At 33.6% G+C, this 20,121-nt stretch overlaps 2 protein-coding genes across 2 annotated transcripts; one reads left to right on the forward strand and one right to left on the reverse strand.

Annotated features, from left to right (window-relative positions):
* Positions 1-400: 400 nt before the first annotated feature.
* Positions 401-1,489, reverse strand: LOC129299904 (elongation of fatty acids protein 3-like). The gene has a single exon (XM_054938380.1). It carries the CDS (start codon positions 1,330-1,332, stop codon positions 472-474), a length of 861 nt encoding a protein of 286 aa, XP_054794355.1. The 5' UTR covers positions 1,333-1,489; the 3' UTR covers positions 401-471.
* An 11,944-nt stretch (positions 1,490-13,433) lies between these two features.
* Positions 13,434-19,909, forward strand: LOC129299903 (uncharacterized). Its single transcript, XM_054938379.1, is given in 11 exon segments — positions 13,434-13,583; positions 15,007-15,077; positions 15,181-15,335; positions 16,272-16,559; positions 16,790-16,919; positions 17,517-17,631; positions 17,749-17,844; positions 17,926-18,051; positions 19,506-19,693; positions 19,811-19,859; positions 19,862-19,909. Coding segments are annotated over 10 exon segments (1,248 nt in total). The 5' UTR covers positions 13,434-13,583; positions 15,007-15,024.
* Positions 19,910-20,121: the final 212 nt, after the last annotated feature.

A 20,121-nucleotide genomic window follows, 5' to 3' on the forward strand; every position in this document is an offset into this window, starting at 1 on the left:
AAAAGACCCAAAAAAAAAAAAAGCCGACTAAGACAAGCTTGAAACTTGATTTGACCCAAGAAACACCTATGATCACTGTTCCTTTCATACTTAGCATCAGGAAATTATAAGACAGAGATAGGTTTAATAATCTCATTATATATATATATATATGTAGATTGAGTTTTTTTTTTTCTCTAGGGAGAATGATATTAAAGGCTCTAAAAGAAAATGATTAAAGATTTATTAATTTTTTATTGAATATTATATTGTGAAAACATGAATATTTTTTTGTGAAAAGTTGAACTTTAACTTGTATTTTTTATCAAGTTTCCTCAAAAATTCAATAAGTTAAAGTTTAACTTTTCATAATAATATGTCTGCATTTTTATAACATAATATTTGATGCAAGACTGAAAAGTTCTTATTGTAATAAATTTTTTTTAGGACCTTTAATGTTATTTTTTATTTTTTCTAAATATGTGATCAGGATCACTTGGGAATACTATAAATCAGCGGCTTCCAGGTTTTAACGTTGTCGTCGTCGTCCTCCATCATCATCGTCTTCTTCGAGTTCGACCCATAATTCTTTTTATGAAAGTCAACAAAGAGAATCAAAAGTGAAGCATAGAAAACGACATTGAAGCTCCAACCCAGAACCCCAGAACAACCCGACCCGGAAAAGTGGTACCACAGCATAAGGCTCAAAACGAGGAAGCTGGAGTAGAACTGAACGATCTGGCAATCCGTCACGAGCTTCTTCCAAGTGGGACGAACCCCGAGTGCGCACGATAAGTAGTAGGTGTACATTAGCACGTGCACAGAGGCGTTCGTCACGAGCACCACCGGGAACAGCGACTGAGACGTCTCGAGCCAAATGTAGCACATGACCACCACGGCCGAGTGGTGGTACACGTGGAGGAACGTGAGGCGTTTGATAGAGCCTGACAAGATGATTAAGAAAGTATCAACGAATTCTAGAATCTTCGAGAGGTAGAAGACGTAGGCCCAGAAGAAGACGGCGCCGGAGGGAGGGGTGTTCGGCGGGAAGCAGATGATCCAGTGGAAGTGAGGTGCATGGGATATGGTGGACAGGAGGCAACCGAGGGCCATGATGAAGGAGAGGACGAGGAGGAAGGTGCTATGGATGGCGGTGATGGGTTTGAGAATCGCCGGAGGAACCGGAGGGAGAGAGTGACGAGAGAGAGAGAAGGTGAAACAGAGGTAAAAGACGACGGTGAAGACGATAAATTGAGGAGACGAAGCTAGGGTTTGGTTGGGAATCCATGTGAAGTTCTCAATAGAAGGTTGCCTCACAAGATAGTACTCTATGGCTGAGAAAATCTGACTCATTTTTTGTGTTGTTGGAAAATGGCTTTAATTTCAGCACCGTCTGCGGCGGAAGTTGCGGCGGCAGAGAGGGAGGGAGGGAGGGATCTTAGCCTTGAGAGGTTAGAGAGATGAGAGTGGCATTTGCTATACAAGAGTAACTAATTAGGGCTTGTTGAAGTTGGTTTGTGGGATTATGAGAAGCTAGAGTGAGTCTTATTATATTGAGAGTTGTGAGGTGGTGTGCATGTATCTCTTTCAAGTACGGTCCCAACACTCTTTCACGTCACTTCAGAGTCCAGACTGTTTTGTATGTATTGATTGTGCATGCGAGGGAAATTAATTTCACAACTATCTTTTTACCCCCAAGAAAATCAGTTTTTTTTTGCCCCCCCAATTGCCTGGTTATTATCTTCTTCAACTCTCTCTCTCTCTCTCTCTCTCTCTCTCTCTCTCTCTCTCTCTCACTCCGCACAATGATATGGAAAACTGCGGAAAGAAAGACTCGTGAATGTGGAGTGATATGGTATAAGAGATACGTAGCAGAATTCAGTAGCACTCTATGAGCGTGACAGTATGTTAATATAACTTCATTAATATGCTCAATTACGATATAACATGACATGAATCATTACATTTTTATCATATTTTTTTAATACACTAGCATTTCCCCTAGCTTATATAGTACATCCAGGGATTTCATATATCATTTTAAAAAACATCCAACACTGGATCAATAAACCTGTTTAACTAGAGATCTTAAGTTAAAGCTAGTCTTAAATATGCAACATTGATTAATTCTCAGTGAAAGATCTTCCTCAAAATGGTACCCTCAATTGCTGATTAGATTGGCCCATGTTAAGTATTACAGTGTTAATATAACAGTGCCGCTCCATGATTTTACTTTTTTAATATGCATGGGACACTGTTCTTTACTTTCTCTTGTTCTTGCATATCCTGCTCCAGTGTCGTGCTCATCACTTGATAAATATCTAGATGGTCCAGATTTATAGCTTTTATTTTTTATTTTTATTATAAAAAAAATTATGAAATTTTAATAAATCTAGTTTATCATCAATCTGAATAATATAAATTTGACCTGAATAGTCTAATTTAATATTAATTTTTTTTAAATTTTTATAAATTAACTATTCAAAATTTATTAAAATTTTATTTTTTTATTTTAATAAATATAACATAAAAACTGAAAAATCTAGATCATCTAGATTTTTTTAAATTGTTTATCAGGTGATGAGCACCAAAACCAATCGCTATTGCATCTCTCACTAGACCCAATTTTTTTTTGTTTTTGTTTTTGTACAGCACCCTGTATTTTGTCTGCCTCAGGCGTCCAGCAAAAGAAACTTAACAGGAAAGGAATCAAAAACTAATTTGGATCGAGTGAGGATATAACTTTTTTAAGTGATCGAAACCTCTATCACTGATTAACATTACTATATATTCTCCGAGCTCAAACATGAGACTTTTGTTGATCAAGATGTCTGAATCCTTGATCTATTATATATTATATTCCACGCTGCTTTTAGACTCTTGAGTTAGCTCTAGCTAGGTGGCCTCTCTGGATGTATTGTTGTCATTTCCACACTTTAATCTTGTTAATTACTTTTTTTTTAAATAAATTCCACAAGTTTTGGGTTAATACTTAAACAAAGTAATCTCTCGATTGCATAATTTATATGTCATATATACAAAACAACATGCAAATCTAACTAACCTTTTCACCTAACATGAATTCAGCTGGTCCTCTCTTCATTTGAATTGATGTAACTATTTGGGGTATTATATATATATATATATATATATATATATGTGCATAATAAATTTTGTTGTACGGCAAAATATATAGATAAGATATTTTGGGAACTGGTGAAGATATGTAGAGAAATATCTGATATATATGAAAAAAAACAAGACAGATATCAGTCAATTCAGAAGGAGTCAATAGAAATTGATGATAGCATATGATCTCCCCCGGCCTTCCCCACATATAGGTGGGATAATAAAGGTGGGATAATAAAATCCACATAATGTAAATGTGTATGCATGGGGACAAAACTTGAGAAATGGTCATAAATATATAGAATATTAAAGTAACCTGATTAATTATATTTAATTTGTTTGAATAAAAAATGAATAAGGCCCAAAATATAGGCTCAATAAGAGAAGAGTAGGCCCAAAAACGCAATAAGGGCCTGGCTCCAAAAACCTGTATCATGTGATAAAATTCAAGAATACATTGATATTATGTTTGAATGCTTGTGGATTAAATTTAAATTTAAATTTGAGCCAAATTCATTGTTTGAATAATTAAAAATGTGTAACTTGAATTTGAATTTGACCCCAATTGAAATTCAAATCATATTTCAATCCCTTTGTAATTTTAAATCCTTTTTAAACCCCCTATTATTTCAAATTTTAATGGAATCTTTTCTCTTCCTTTACGTTCGTTCGTCGACTTTGCTACCTTTTCAAGATTGGATTGCCAACATCGACAAGAACCAGACTGCAGGCGATGACTGGAACCTGCTCGCTAATGTCAACTGTGACTAGACAATCTGTGACTAGGATTGAATGGCCAGCTTAAACAAAGACTAAACGGCCTTCTTTGATTGAGACTAGAAGGCCAAATTTGATCGGGAGTGGACAGCCAGGGCAAACTATGATTGAATGGCTAGCTTTGATCAAGACTACACAATATAGGTGGACTGCAATAGGACAGCTAGTGCCATTCACTGGTGACGACAAGGACCAAATTGCCAGCAATGATTAGGATCAGGCAGCTAGTATTGATTAAGACTGAATGATCGATGCTGACTAAGACTAGATCGCTAACATTGACTGGGACTGGATAGCATACTTCGTCTAGGATTGGACAGTCGGCATTGATCAGGATCGAGCTGTTACTGCCGACATTCCAAACCCAATTAGCACTGGTAGTTTGGTTTTGGTGAAAGTCAGCAATTCGGTCCTTATTAGCATTAGAAGTCAGGTCTTGGTTGTAGTCAGTGGTCCTGTTCTAGGTGACATCAGCAATCCGATCCCGGTCAGTATTGGTGGTCTAGTTGAGACGAGACCACCAATGTTTGAATTGTCGTTAAATTCAAATGTAGATTTTAAAATTTAAAATTTTACTTAAGATTCAAACAAATGATTTTAAAATTATAATTTAAAATTTTTATATCATCTAAATAAAGGATTTAGAATTTATGAATTTTAAATATGCAATTTTAAATATAAGATTTTAAATATGAGATTTCAAATTAAAATTTTCAACATAAATCTGCACATCCAAATGTAACCTAAAATTATTTTGAATCTCAAACACATCTTTCACACTTAGACAACCGCAGCAACCAGTTTTGGCACACTTAAATATTTGGTGGGCTAAAAGACTTTTTGGGCCAAGAAAATTATTTTTTCTCTATTTTTATATTAATTTTCAAAATTTTAGATTCTAATACTTGCATGGTTTGGTATTTAGAAGTGTTTTTAAAGATACCCTTAGCACACCCAAAAAAAGGAATTTTTTTCTTATATTTTTTATTAGGATTTTCAATCTCTATAGTTTTATCAAGATTAGGTGATATTTGTTTCTCATGTCACTAACGATATTAAATTATAAGGACTATGAAGAGTGAAAACAAATTACAGAAATTAAAAACAAAACTCGATAAAACTATAAGGATCAATGATTATATTTTTTTCATAATTTAGTAAAGTATCTTTTCAATCTTATAACCCTAACAACATTAGTTTTAAATAATTTTTTTAATATTAATCATTATTTAAAAAAATTAAATTTAATATGTTAACATTTAAAAATATTTTGTTAATATTTAAAAGTTCAATGTAAGAATTTTATTGTTGCTGAAACTAACACTATTATAATTAAAGGATTAAACAAAATACTTTATAAAATTAAGGAATCAAAATAAAACCTCATATAAAGTTAGGACTAAAAGTATGTACACTTGAACTCTAAATATTTGTCCTTTTACTATACTTAGTTATTAATAGACTTTGTAATATTGTGATACAAGAATTAAGTGTAATTCTCATCAAAATTTTAACCTACCCCATCACTACTACTTTCTAGCTCTTATATATTACCATCACACCGATTAAGGCATAAAAAGTTGTTGATGGGCACAAAATTGGCTAAGATTTTAGGCCATGTTTAGTATGCAATAACCATGCAAATGGAATTAGAAATAGAAATGAGATTTTAATGGAAACAAGTTTGGTGCATTTGAATTGTGATTTTAAGGAATCCAAATTCAGGGAAATTTCCTTGAATTGGATTCCGTCATAATGAGGATGGAATTAGTTGAATTCTTGAGAATTAATTTCTTCAAACTACCATGCCTTTCATTATATCTTTGCTTTATTTTTATACTTGTTTTGTTCCTTGTTGATTGTCGAACGTCAATGATGGAGCCTTGAAGCACCCAACTCTAGTGATGATGTTGAAGTTAGCTTGAAGGGACAACCATACTAGAATGGAGGTGATCACCAAGAACGATGATGATGACCTTGCGTTACTCCTTCTTCCTCCACAGCCTCCATTGATGGCCTACCTACAATTAACCTAATGGTACCAGGGTTGGCTACAATTTCACTAAGGTAGGAGAGGTTGGGGGCTCGATTTCTGAAAAAGTTTTAAAAGACCTCTTTAGTGGGATGAGGAATAACCCATGTACTACCATAGGAAAAGTAGCATGTGGGCCTGTGAGGGGACACGTGCCAGCATCGCATTCGCCAACATAAGGGGTTGAGGATCGTGCTATTACATAAATTAAACTATGGGAGTGAGATAACTAGCATAATTGTAATACCTCTATTAATTAAACACATAACTAGCATAAAAATTAACCTTAAGGTAAAGATTCCATGATAATTTTAACTAATTAAATCAATAATAAAAGATATTATGGAAAGAAAAAGATCAACCTTGGATATATAAAAACTCAAAAAGGCTAACTAAAAAAATCCCATAGAGATGGGATCCCATAAATCATTAAATTTTAAAATTGAGTTTAAAAGGTCATTTAGCCATTATAAATTGGAGTAAAAAGTGTTCAGGAAGTATGAAAAATGATTAGAGTTAAAAACAAGTAAAAATAAGATAAAAAGGGTCATTTTTGCTTAATAGGGGTACTTAGCTATGGCAGAGAATATTAAGCCGCGGCCAACACTTCTAGTGAAGCTTTTGACTGTGGCCAATTCTCTCTTAGCTACGGCCAAATAGTTTGGGAAAGTCTTTTGGTTGCAGCTGAAAATTTATTGGTCGCGGCTAAAAATATAACAACAACTGTCATAACAACTCCTCAATCATGAGCTTTCGACATGCATAACTTTTGACTCGGATCTTTGATTGAGGTGATTCAAGTGCTCACATGTCAAAAATTTTATAATCTAGCTAATGGTTTTAGTTTCATGTCAATCTAACATTAGATAAATAATTTGGATAGCCAGAACCATAATTTCACATTTTTACCTTTAAACCATCAACCAAGTGTCCAAATCTCAAACTATAAGCCATTAGCCTACACAAGAGCTTGAACCATACTTAATAAGTTCTAATGTACTTGTTTAAATAGTCACAATCATCAAACAACTTTTAATACAAGAGTTGATCACCCAACCACCATAAAGCACATAATAAGAGGGTGAAAATGCAATTATTTGCATTTAAGTTAAATAATCACTCAAAACACGTTAAACTCATCTAACTTGTCAAGATATACTTGTTCAAACTATTTTAGCGTACTACTATGATCAGATTAGGGGTTTGGACCCTTCTATGGCTAAAAAAGTCCAAAAATGACTAAATTCAATGTTTAAGACTATAAATGCAAGTAGACTTCAAACAAATATAAGTCAATATGAAAAGCGCCTAGTTGGTAAATATTGTATTTAAATTATACATAAAAGATAAAACTAGAGACATTACAATTGATTACTCAATCTCTAGCTTGATAAGTCTCCCCTTTATTCTTAGCTTGATTCTTGCCTATAAACATTAAACTATGGGAGTGAGATAAACATCTCAATAACCAAGAAACTTAATTAAAGCATATTAAAGTGTGGCACATATAAACAAATAGGAAATTTATATCACATATGTCAATCACACATTAATCACATTATAACACAAGATAGTATGTCGCATGATCAATGTAACCACCTTATATCCCTCTTTATATCTTCTGATTGAACTTATGGGCTAACAACTCGTATAGGTTTAGTTCATGTAATTGGATTAGCCTCGCTCTTTAATTATGAAGGGTCACCTGTAATACCCTCAAATTTACAGACTGATTTTTCGCAAGTTATTAATTCAACAAATCCTTTTTTTTTTACTTTTTTTTTTCATTGAACCCTTATCATGGTAGAAAAATTTCTACCACGATACATCCAAAATAATATACCACAAGTCTTAAAATATCTCAAAAAAGCAATTAGAACCATGAGGGATAGACATGATCCTCATAGCATGTTATTCAAATCAGATCATGAATCAAGAGGGACAGACATAATCCTCTTGGTCATATAAATACTTTTAATAAAAAGGATTAGAGTTTACATGCTTCACAAAGAAGATATGTCCTAAGTTGGCACAAGATACATTGTATAATCTAAAATAAGAGGCAATGTAAAAGATGGTATCTCATACACCACAATTACACCTCTGGTGCTTTCTCGGCCGAACTCGCTCCTGTAAAAATATTAACCACGGGGAATGAGACTTAAAAGTCTCAGTAACCAAAAATTAATATGTAATGATGCATGCGGATGTAACTAATCATGCGATTGCTAAGTGGGCACACAAAAAAATTTAACCGAACAATACTTTTAAACAAACCGAACAAGTATTTAATTTACATGACTGCACCTTATATCCTCCTTTCGCCATGCTTGGACGCTAAATCACCCGGCTAAAGGTGAGTTGGACCAAGCGACATGCCACTCATTGGGTCCAATGAGGGCTTACCACTTGGTAATAATTAACCGAACAGAAATTCCCATTAACACCATATATTAAAATACCCTGATAAGTCATGCATCATTCAAATATCCAAACAGGAATATATTCGAACAATAATATCTCATCATGATAAACAAAAATAAATTTTTGACCCACTTGGCAATAATTTCAAACAAGTATATATATACAGTATTTATTTTCATTAATTCATAATTTTTTCAAACAATAAAACAACACATAACCATTTACAAACACACCCATCACAACACATTAATAATGGTTACCTTGTGTCTTGAATAATAAGTTCCCCTTCACAACTCCTTTTTCACCACTATCTTTGTCAATATAATCTACATAATTATTTCACAATACTATATATTAATTTTACATTAAAATAAATAACTCTAATTTAAAGAGTTAGAAAGTCTTAGATCTATAATCCATATTAACACTAATGTAAGATTTATGCCTCATTTAACTTCCCAAATTCTTTTTCTAAAATTCTCGTACCCTAATAAACTATTTTTTTATCCTTAAATCACTTCTCGTATCACAATTTCATCCTTCTATATTCTAAAAATTCGTCTAAAAATAAATTAAAAATTTTAGAATTATCCTGAAGCCTCAAATCACCTTTCTATAATCTCAAAAATACCTATTCATACTTAAATAAATATTTAATAATCATAGATTTATCCCTACATCTTAGATTCCACATAAATTCAACCATATAGATCTAGATTTTAACTCAAAAATTCTTAAACATGAGTTTCAACCTCAAAAAAATATTCTATAATATTTATTATATTCCTAAGAGTTTTAAACTATATTTTTAATCCATCATATCATCAGATTAACTATCATATAGAAAAATCCTAATCAGAATATTTACTCTATCTTACAAAATAATCATATCACTAGAAAGCTAATATTATTTAGAAAATAACTATAAAATTAATTTTTTAATTAAATAAATTTTTAAATGCTAATCTAAACAGGAAAGTTAAAACATACCTGAAGAAAAAGAAAATAATCCCCCCTTGCGAGAAAACACCGAGCAACGTGAGAGGAAGAGAGAAAAATAATATAAAAATAGAATTGTGGTCCCAAAATCATATTAAAAAAAATTATAAGTTTGAATTTAATTATTCAAACCTTTGGGCCATTACTTGCAATTTTCACAAATTGCATCTTGGGTCTTTAATTGCAATTTTCACAAATTGCAGTAAAAAATTCCTCATGCTTCCTCCACAATGCACCTCCTCTTTTTATACATGAGAAGGTGCCTTTCATTCCCGCATCTAACCAATGTGGGACTAAACCCCCTCCCCCTTTTTTTTTTACTTTCTTTTCTTTTCTTTTTTTTTTCTTTTTAACTCACACACACACATTAATAATAATTTTTTTAAATCTTAAAATTATATCTTAACAAAATATTTCTTATATAATTTTAAACTTAAGTTTTTAATTCATAATTAAATGCCTAACCATATTATTATTTTCAAATAATCTCAAATAATATAAATTTCTATTATTATCATCATTTTAAAAAAAACTTAAATTTCATAAATTTTTTTATCTAAAAATTAGGATGTTACATCACCCGACCAAAGGCTCTTATACTCACTCTTGGACTATGGGTTCCCCTTACTCAAATTTTAGGGTGTCACAAGTGCCCGACCCATACCATCCAATCTAGGATCAGTGATATTAAGCATCGGCCTTACCCATCATGATCAAACTTAATGGAGGCCATACCACATGAATTTACCATTCTAATCTTCTACTATTCCAAGGTGAACTTCTACCCATCATGATCATGCAAGCTCATTCAACATATGCAAATATATATTCATGCATATCTTAATAGCTTAACACATTCATAAACAAAACATGCAAGTTATCACATGGCCATAAAACATTTTTATCACTATTAGGCTTGTTTATCACATAACATTAATGCAAAGTCATTATATTAACAATCATGTCCATATTATCCACCTTAAACCAATGATAACACAGCATAACTTATAGTTGCAGACACTATGATATATAATAATTAAAATTTTCGGTTACCTCAACTCTTGGTTGACCAACCAAAAGTACTCATGAATATTAAATGAAATCTCCAATAAGCTCAATAGCACCAACAATAGTCAATCTACAATTAAATACACCAATAGTCATTAATGACTAATTATCCTTAATTAACTCTAATCAAAGCCTACATCTAAAAATCATATTGTAGTCATCTACCATAACCAAATCCCTTTTTAGATTCCATTAGTTCACTTAGACTCTCATTAGTCTAATCAACACCACTAATAACTTATAATCTTCCTATATCAACAAATTAGCTCTAGGGTTTACTCCAAACTCTACCTTGAAATCCTAAAACATCAATAGCATCATAACTCAAAAGTTAGACATTTAAATAAACTCTCATTAATCCCATTAAAGTTAGAATTTTAGGCAAACTCATAACTTATTTTTGGATTCCTAAAGAACTACCCAAAAACTATGGTGAAAATGCACAAGAGAGGAAGAGGAGAGGTTATAAGTACTTACCCAAGTGATTAAAAGTTCCAAGTAGACTCAATTAGATATCCACAACAAACCTTAGCAGAGTTCTTTTTGTTCACCTTCGAACTCCTACTCAAAACTTTAATTTTTTTGATATGAAAAGCGAGTTTAGTAGCTTAAAAATCAACTCTTGGCTGCGGCCAATAAATCTTTTGCTGCAACCAAAGATTAAAATTTTAGATTTCAAATATTGTCCATCTAACTGAGCCTAAATATGGCTCAATACCACTTAAGGTCTAATTCTAAGCCCTAATTAGGATCCAATAAATGCATTAGCCTTTCGGACATTATCTTTTAATCCAAGTTAACTCTCAATTGTCTAATTTGTCCTTAATTGACCCATTAACCTTAAATTAAATTTTCTAGGATGTTACATTTTTCGTGTAGCATTTTCACCCCTTAAGTAATTAATTTAGAGCATCCACTACCTTAACGTTAACTCACCACATGTGGACTGCTATAATTGCTAAGTTGGACTACATCTTGACTGAAAATACTGAGTTGAACTAAATTTCCCTCTATCTGCAACCTTCTCTCTCCTCTCTCTTTCCCCCTACCTACTTTCTCCAACATCATGCATGCATGCATTGCTTATGCATCTTATAACTGAAGGTGGTTTTCAGTCTTATGTGGTCAATAGAGTAGCGGTGAAAGAGGAGGAGCTACTACATGAAGGTGACAACTATGAATAGAGAGGGAGATGAAGGAGACGATTAAGGATTAACAGCACTGATATCTCTGTTCTTCCTTGTTTTTGTTCTTAGAAACAGAGGCTGATCAATGATCATATTGTTTACTTTGAAAGGCATCATCTATAGGATAACTAACAAGATCATGATCGACACTGGAAAGGCATCAACATGAATGGTGTGGATTGGCTTTTGTTGCTAATGGAGAGCATAATGGGTTGTTATAACCTTCAAACATCTGTGGTTGTCACCATCGTCACTGCAAATGCTAGCACACAACTCGTCTTCCTCACTATCTTCACTTTGAACATCCACAACACATCTATCCTAAGTCATCATGATCACTCTATGGTTGGGGAAGAATGTTAAAAGAGCTTGAATAGGTGGTCTTAGAAATTTAAAAAATCACCATAGGTGTTTTGGTTAGCAAAATCATTGTGGGAGGCCAAGGAAGAAGTAAATCACCATTGGCAATGGAGAGGATGAGCTTCAAGATTGACGGCTATGAAGAGAGAGGAAGATAAAGTTGTCGAGCTTCAAGGATGGCAATTGTGAACATAGCAAAGGCAATGGCTTTGAGATAAATGGTAGAGGTTGTGAAGCTTTAAGCTTCATTGGAAGTGGGTGAGCAATGATAAGGAGAAGAGCAAGTATGTGACAAGGGTGTCAAATCAAGCTTCCAATATTAGAGGGAGATGATAATACTGAAGACTGAGGCAGTAGTAGAAGAATCATCATCAAAGGGAGATGATAACAAGTCACATAAAATAAGGCCCACAAGAAAATTTTAACGAAGTTAGTATGGATTTGACGTCAGTGTAACATGTACAATGAATTAATTACATTAAGGGAAAAAATGCTACGCGAAAAACATTATGATACTAGGTGCTCTTCAGAGAAAGCATCTGAGGCAAAAATGCACTTTTAGCCAAAAACAATTATTACTATTTTTTTTTAAATAAATAGCTTTATTGAGGAAATGATTAGAACATAATATCAAATTACAAATTGCTCTATACAATTTTTTTCATCACTAAAATTCAACAACTAAATATTAGTGACTACTTTATTTTAGAAAATGACTAGTTTTCTTGTGAAAGTGATTAAAATAAAATAACAAATTACAAGTTCTAATGATCTTTTATTTTTTTAGAAGGGTAAAAAGGTTTTTTCATATTAAAACTAATTGACATATAAAAAAAATAATTGTCATATTTTGCTTTACTTAATTTTTATTTACATATTTTGGGTATAATTTTCTTTCATTCCCCTTATATTTTCTGTAGACGTAGATGGGATAATTATTTATTAATTTTAAGGGAAATTTAGCATAGGTCTAAAATTAATTATTCAATAACATTATTTGTAAACCTCGATCAACTTGTAAACTAGTGAACTGGTTACCTAGCTAGTTTGGTTAATTAAAAAAATCAATCATCTATAATTTGGCTTTAACCTGATCAAACTCGGCCAACCCAATAGGTTAATGAGTTGACTCAGGTAAGATTTTGTTGTTTTTACTTTTTTTTTTATTTTTTTTTCCTTTCTTCTTTTAACTATTGAATCCCAATCAAATATAAATTTCTTGATCAATAATTTTAATGTTATTATATTTTATTATTGTCAAAAACTTATAATTATTATTTTTATAAGGCATACATAAAATTTTATAAATAAATTTTTCATTTACTTAAGAATTAATAATTTTTATTTAAATATTATAGTTTTTTATGTGAATATGTTTTTTATATTTAATTAAACTATATTATTTTAATCGTGGAGGATATTATTCTAGTTAATTAAACTACTCACCTCTAAACTACTAGCTTAACCGATTCAATCACTTGTTCGGTTCTCAGTAGCAAACTCACCAACCATAACCCCAACCAAACCCCATCTCGTGAGTAGCGGATTCACTTACCTCGACGAGCAACAAGCATTCTACACTGCGTTGGACGCCGTCCACTGTCGTCAGCCCTGCGTGGTTGTTCTCGGTCCGGTGACATCGATTTGTTCAATCTGGCTTTGAATTTAGATTTGAATTTGTCCCCAGCGTCATCTGTTCCCGGCGTGGTTGTTCTTGCTTTGCTTTAAATTCATTTTAAGTTGGCTTTGAATCTGTTGTGTAATCATTTGAATGTTGATGCTTTTGAATTTGGGAATATTTACAGATTGAGTTTATTTATTTATGTATTTTTGGATTCTAGTTTTTGCTTGAATGCTGTGTAATTCGATATTATACTTATCCCCTGTTCATTTTGATTACTAGCGACTTGTATGATTTTGATTGTGTTCTTTTGCAATGTTGGATTTGTTGTGTATTGGCATTCTGCTTATTAATCTTTTTATATTATCATCAATTCAGAAAATTCTCAAGGTATTTGTGATGTATGATTTTGGAAATGATTTGGCTCGAGTTGTGTAGAAGTATCTGTAACAAAAATTAAAAGGGTATTGTATCAACTATGCATATTTCAAAGATTTCTGCCCCCACTGAGTGTAATATAGGTCCTCCTATATTGATGGCATCACTTTATATACAGCCTAACCTGTATGTGTGTGTTCAAACGTAGTAGAATAGCATATAACGGTATTGTACAAAATCATTACATATTTGGTATGCTTGCGCCTTGCTGTAGATTGGTGAATTAATGAACTATGGTTAGGTTCAGCTTTTGGTCTTATTATGTGCAAAAATTGTGTTCATCTTTTGGGTCAAATTGTACAAAATAAAAGAAAAGGTTACAATAGTCCTAAACCCGAGCTCAGTTTGGATTGGTTTGGATTGATTTGGTCTTATCCTTGGTTTTTCCAGGCATGACCAGGAACCCAAGCTCCATTTGGGCTGGGCATTGGGTTGATAGTCAATCTAGCACAGCCCAGTTTGTGTTCACCCTCATACATTTATAAAAGTAAAAATATAAACTGCTCCAAGTTTTTCTCTATGAAATATATTACCAAAGGACTATTTTGGCCCAAGAAAATGAAGGATTTTTATCAGGGTTGTATTAAAATTGCTATCTGAAATGTTGAATCATTTCTCATAAATTTGGAACTCTAATCCCAAATCAAAGCTGCAATCCTGCAACTATACAGCTGCATGAAGACATCGTCCCCATTTTTCTGGTCGATTTTGAATTTTCTTCATTTTTTTTTTTTGAGCAAAACAAGTAGTGCTAGTGCTCACAGAGTGTCATGCAGTAATTTCAGGTAAGGTATGATTTCGACACTTAGCTGAAAGCCTGAAATAGTAGTTTGCCTATTATGTTTTCCTTCGATGTTTGGTTGTTGAGAAATCTTGGTGAAACAACCAGAGTGGCTTACAATCCTAGAAATGAAGACCCTTCATTTGTTATGATACTAAAGCATACCCTCACTCTCTAGCTATATAGGGCCCTGACATTTTCTTTGTTTCAGGTATAATCAGGTATCACAATGCCTGATGTTCAGTCCCTTGCTAGTGATTTCTTGAATCAACTTAAGAAACGGTATATTTTTCTTCACTATCACTGATAGAGTTGAATGAGAAAAGATTTAGATACAATCTTGTGGGACTGAGAACTCATTTCTGTATTGTATTATGTGGTGTAGTAAAATTGAAGGCTCTCAGGCCACAGCAAAGCAGACAGCAGAAGTGCTTCGGTCTGTGATTTCTCAACAACGGGTGCCTCACACAAATCAGGCTGGAGCTCTGATTGATGCAGTAAGAGCTGTGGGGGAGCAGCTCATTGCTGCAAATCCTGTTGGTATGCTAAAAAATAGTTTCCTTCAAAAGTTTGCATGCTTTGTTCTTGTCTTGACCACAATTTTTATTCCAGATTAGCATGCGTTGGGTATTTTTTCTACCTGATTGCTTGTGTAAGTTGAATCATGTCTTCTAGATGCTTTTTTAGATCATCATATTGTGTATGTACGGTGTATGTGAATCTTTTGTAATGTGCATAAATTGTCTTTGTTTTTTTTTTTTTTTGGATTGCCTCAAGGGTGGTAATAGATTGTCACCATCCTTGGCATCTTCTGTTAATTGACTCCAGCTACGTAGTGAACATGTGGTTGGTCCTTATTTGGTTTTTACTAATTTACATGTATGTTCTAGAGAGTATATTACTCATTATCTATTGATTGAGGATAGTTGGGCTTATGCATTCCCTAAACTTTTTGGTAGTGCAGCCATCTTGGCCCAAATCATGTATCATGAGTCCTACATCAGGAAACCTCATAAGTTGAGTAGAATTTATAAGTATGAGGAGTTCTTCCACCAATAGGCTAGTTTTTTGGGATGGGTTCTCTCTTTGGACTCGTAATCATAATGCTACTCCTTTTATTAAGAGACCGGTGTCACAGAAAAGGCTACCCATGGAGTGTTCTCACTAGTAGGAAACCAAGTGAAGTACTGTGGAGTGGAGCTATTGAGGACGTCGGCTTTCAAAGGGGGTAGCATTGTCATGAGTCTCACATTGGGAAGCCTCACAAGTTGAGTGGGGTTTATAAGTATGAGGGGCTGTCCCACCAATAGGCAGGTCTTTAGGGATGGATTCTCTCTTTAGACTTATGCTTGTAACACCATGGATTCCCAAGCCAGTGATTCCCCAAAGCCCACTGCTACCAGCAAGCTTTTATTATTAATTTTGCATATTTATATCTTGTTTTCCTATCATTAGATGGTATGTTTGTAATTGCAGAGCTAGCTGTGGGTAATATTGTAAGGCGAGTTTTGCACATTATAAGGGAGGAACATCTTTCCCTTGCAACGGATGCTATTGCTGGTTTGGGAATATCAGCAGAAAGCGATGATGAAGATGATGTGGATCGAGATGATCATCCTGTTCTATCTGCAGCTGCTGTTGCCGCTGCTGCAAGAAGCACTTTGCGTCCACCATCATTGCAAACTCTTCTAGAGGATGTGCCTAATTCAGCTGCCATTCCACACGCATCTTCTTCAGGGGGTGAATCTGAAGGAAAAAGTAGATGTGAGATGACATGAGACTATAAGAATGTTATATCCTCATTTAGTTATTGAGTCTATCATGATATGAGAATGCCATAACTTGGATCCATGCTACTAGATGATTTATTTGCCTGTAAAAGTCACTGGCACTGATATGATTAAACATTGAGTCCACGCTGTCATGTGTCATTTTATGATAATTGCCTGTGTCTTCTATTTAAGTTTAGTAATTGTTTTTTAATTCTCTTGCAGCAGCCGACAAAGGTTCCCGAGGTCGGAAGCTGAAACACGATGTCATTGAAGCTGTCAATGATCTTATTCAAGATATTGCCACTTGCCATGAACAAATAGCAGAGCAGGCTGTAGAACACATACATCACAAGTACTTCTTCCCCTAAATGCTCTAAGAGGATGTTAATATTTTTAGATTTCCCTGCTATTCTCTAAGTCCATGTTGGTTGAAAACATGTTAGTAGGAGCAATATTTGCTTCCATCAAGCTTTAATTAGCTGGTGAAAAATACATTGAATGTTTTCTAGATAATCTAGGGTCTTAAGTTATAGATTGAATGTGTTAGTGTCATATATATTAGAATTAAAATGAAGGAAATTTCTGTGTTAATGCATTCTATTATAAAATTCTTTTCTTGTACTAATATATGTTAAATAAGGGAAGCGAATGGCAACTTCAACTGATTCAATCTTAAGTTTTGGATCTGTAAATGATACTTAAGATCCAAAAGCATATCAATTAGTAAACAAAAGTTTAAATTAACATAGGTGGTTATTGATATACAGATAGAGTGAAATTATTTAACTTCCCTTACCTCTTAATTATGAATATTAAAAAATTATTTATTTTTATTTTTATTCATTCAAGTAATTTATTTAAAATGAATTAAAAAAATTGACTTGCTGTTATGTCATGGCAAGCTGTTACTTTTCCTCATTTCTTACACAGCTGATTGCATGCTTTTCAGTGAGGTAATACTAACGCTAGGGAGTTCAAGAACAGTGCTGGAGTTTCTTTGTGCTGCAAAGGAGAAGAAGAGATCATTTCGGGTCTTTGTTGCTGAGGGTGCCCCAAGGTTGGTAGCAGTTGCTAACTAACATTTGCTAGGATTATGCCACCTGCTTTTTTAGCAATAGGGATTTATATGTAGTATTTATAAGATTAAATAGTGCTGAATGTATGTGCAATCAGATATAAAGGGGCATCTCCTTGCAAAAGATTTGGCAGCAAGAGGCTTACAAACCACAGTAATAACTGATTCTGCAGTTTTTGCCATGATATCCCGTGTAAACATGGTACTTGTAAATTCTTGTTCTATATCTGGAGTAGAATCTTTTACATTAATTTAAACTGATTTTGAATTTAACATTATGTAGGTTATAGTTGGAGCTCATGCTGTCATGGCTAATGGAGGAGTTATTGCCCCTGTTGGGTTGAATATGGTTGCACTTGCAGCTCAAAGGCATGCTGTTCCTTTTGTTGTACTTGCTGGGAGTCACAAGGTGAATTGTTAGAATATCATATCCATCTTTGCATCTTGTTACATTAAAGCAAATAAAGTCCTAATGACTTTTCACTTTTGATGTCTTTTCATATTTCTTGTCTTTCTCTGTTTAATATTTGAAATAGGAGACCACTTGACTGCCATACCAGTATAAGGGACGTATGTGAATAATTGTTTGTACAAGGACTTGAACTGGGATAGTAGTTTTATATTTTAATTCCTGTCCATTTTTAGCTGAAAACCAAGATCCATTCAATGGTTGGATTTTTTATTTTTATTTTTTTGCCCTTAATAGTTGGATTTACTTTTATGCTTTCTTAATTTAAATTTTGCTAATGCCTCTTAGTTCTTTCCAGAGTATGAGAGGTTTGCATAATTCTTTGACTGATGTTTCTGTGGAAAAAAGCTCTTTGATCACTGTCTCTGCAAGTTATTTGATTGAATAATTGTCAATACTGATAAATTGGGAATATCAAAACAAGCAAAGAAACTAGATGATCACCAAATAATTATATTGTCAAATGTTGTATTTCATATTTTCTTTCTTCCATCTCTAGCCTCATGCTGAGTTATGGAATTGTGTACTTTTCATGCACTGATCATAAAATCTAATACTAAGAAACTTTATGATCACTTTAAGAATGCTCTTTTATCTGCCTCCTCTTATGAAGCTTGAAATGGTTTGAAGTAAAACGTTTAATATAAGTGGGTTGTAATGGTGATACTTCAATTTGGCTAAACCATATCTAATATGTTTTCTGTTGGAAACATTTCAATTTCTAGCTTTCAGGCATGCTTATTCTGTTGACAGGAGAAGTGGGGTTACTGTCTTAAATTTAAAATGCTCATGCTAAAGTATATGGCCCAACTGCTTAATGTGATTGCTGGACACTAGCACGTTTACAAATAGACTAGTATAACAGCTTCTTGTTTTGATATTAATGTTATGGAAAAATATTAGTTGATATTTGCTGCTATTCTGACACCACTTGGTTTACATAGTCTTTGCTGGGTGGGTTACATTCAATTAATGGAGTACTGCATTTCCTCATTTGGTGTCTCTGGCTATTAGCGGTTCTGGCTATGTTCCATCACACTCTGGTCATAATATAGACTTGCAAGATGGCTTAATGCACAGTATGTGACTGATCTGGAAGACAACCAGTAAATAACTGATGATTTGGGAGTCTATATCAGAAAACTTTTGACCTTGATATTTGGAATTGAATAAGTAATAACGTTTCGTATGTTGAGAATGGTAAAGCTGCCTCCTAGTCATTGATTCAGTTAGGATGTTGCTTCTTGATACAATGCTATTACAATTGCTTCGATGAATCCCTGGGTTTCTGTATATTAATAGTAGGCAGTCTATAATGCCATAGTCTGGTTATATAACTGGGTTGTGATTTGCTTCATGATTATGGTGATTAAAAACTGCTCTCTTTTTGACAGTTGTGCCCTTTGTATCCTCATGATCCTGAGGTCTCGCTGAATGAGCTGAGGTCTCCTTCTGAGCTGCTTGACTTTGGGGAATTTTCAGATTGTATGGATTCGTCAAGTGGTGCGGGTTCTCTTCATGTTGTTAATCCAACATTTGATTATGTGGATCCAAAGCTTGTTAGTCTCTTCATTACTGACACGTAAGTTGAGCTGGGTTTCAGTGAAGAATCTTTTTGGCTTTCCCCTATCATTAGCTCTTGCAAACTATTATACTCAGTTTCCTTGTGCATTTTCTCGTATGGAAATTACTTTTTCAGAGGTGGCCACAACCCATCATACATGTACCGGCTCATAGCTGATTATTACTCTCTGCTGATGATTTGGTGGTGAACGGAGGAACTATTGCTGGGAGTTGAGTTTTTCCCTTAATTTGGTAACTAATTAATATAGGTCTGCAGCTGTTAATCAATCTTGAGGGGTGATTGTACTGAAGAAGCATTAGCACACATTTTTTAAAACTGGGAATTTTTTAGAGTTGCTGTTTTGCTAAGATCAGAAGAAGAATGTAATCCTATATAGGGCTTTTTGGAAAGCGCCAAGACATTTAACTCATTAGTAATGTATAGGA

Source organism: Prosopis cineraria, unplaced genomic scaffold (genome assembly GCF_029017545.1).
Source record: "Prosopis cineraria cultivar Desert tree isolate PC_DT_omini unplaced genomic scaffold, ASM2901754v1 PC1345, whole genome shotgun sequence".
NCBI lineage: Eukaryota > Viridiplantae > Streptophyta > Magnoliopsida > Fabales > Fabaceae > Prosopis > Prosopis cineraria.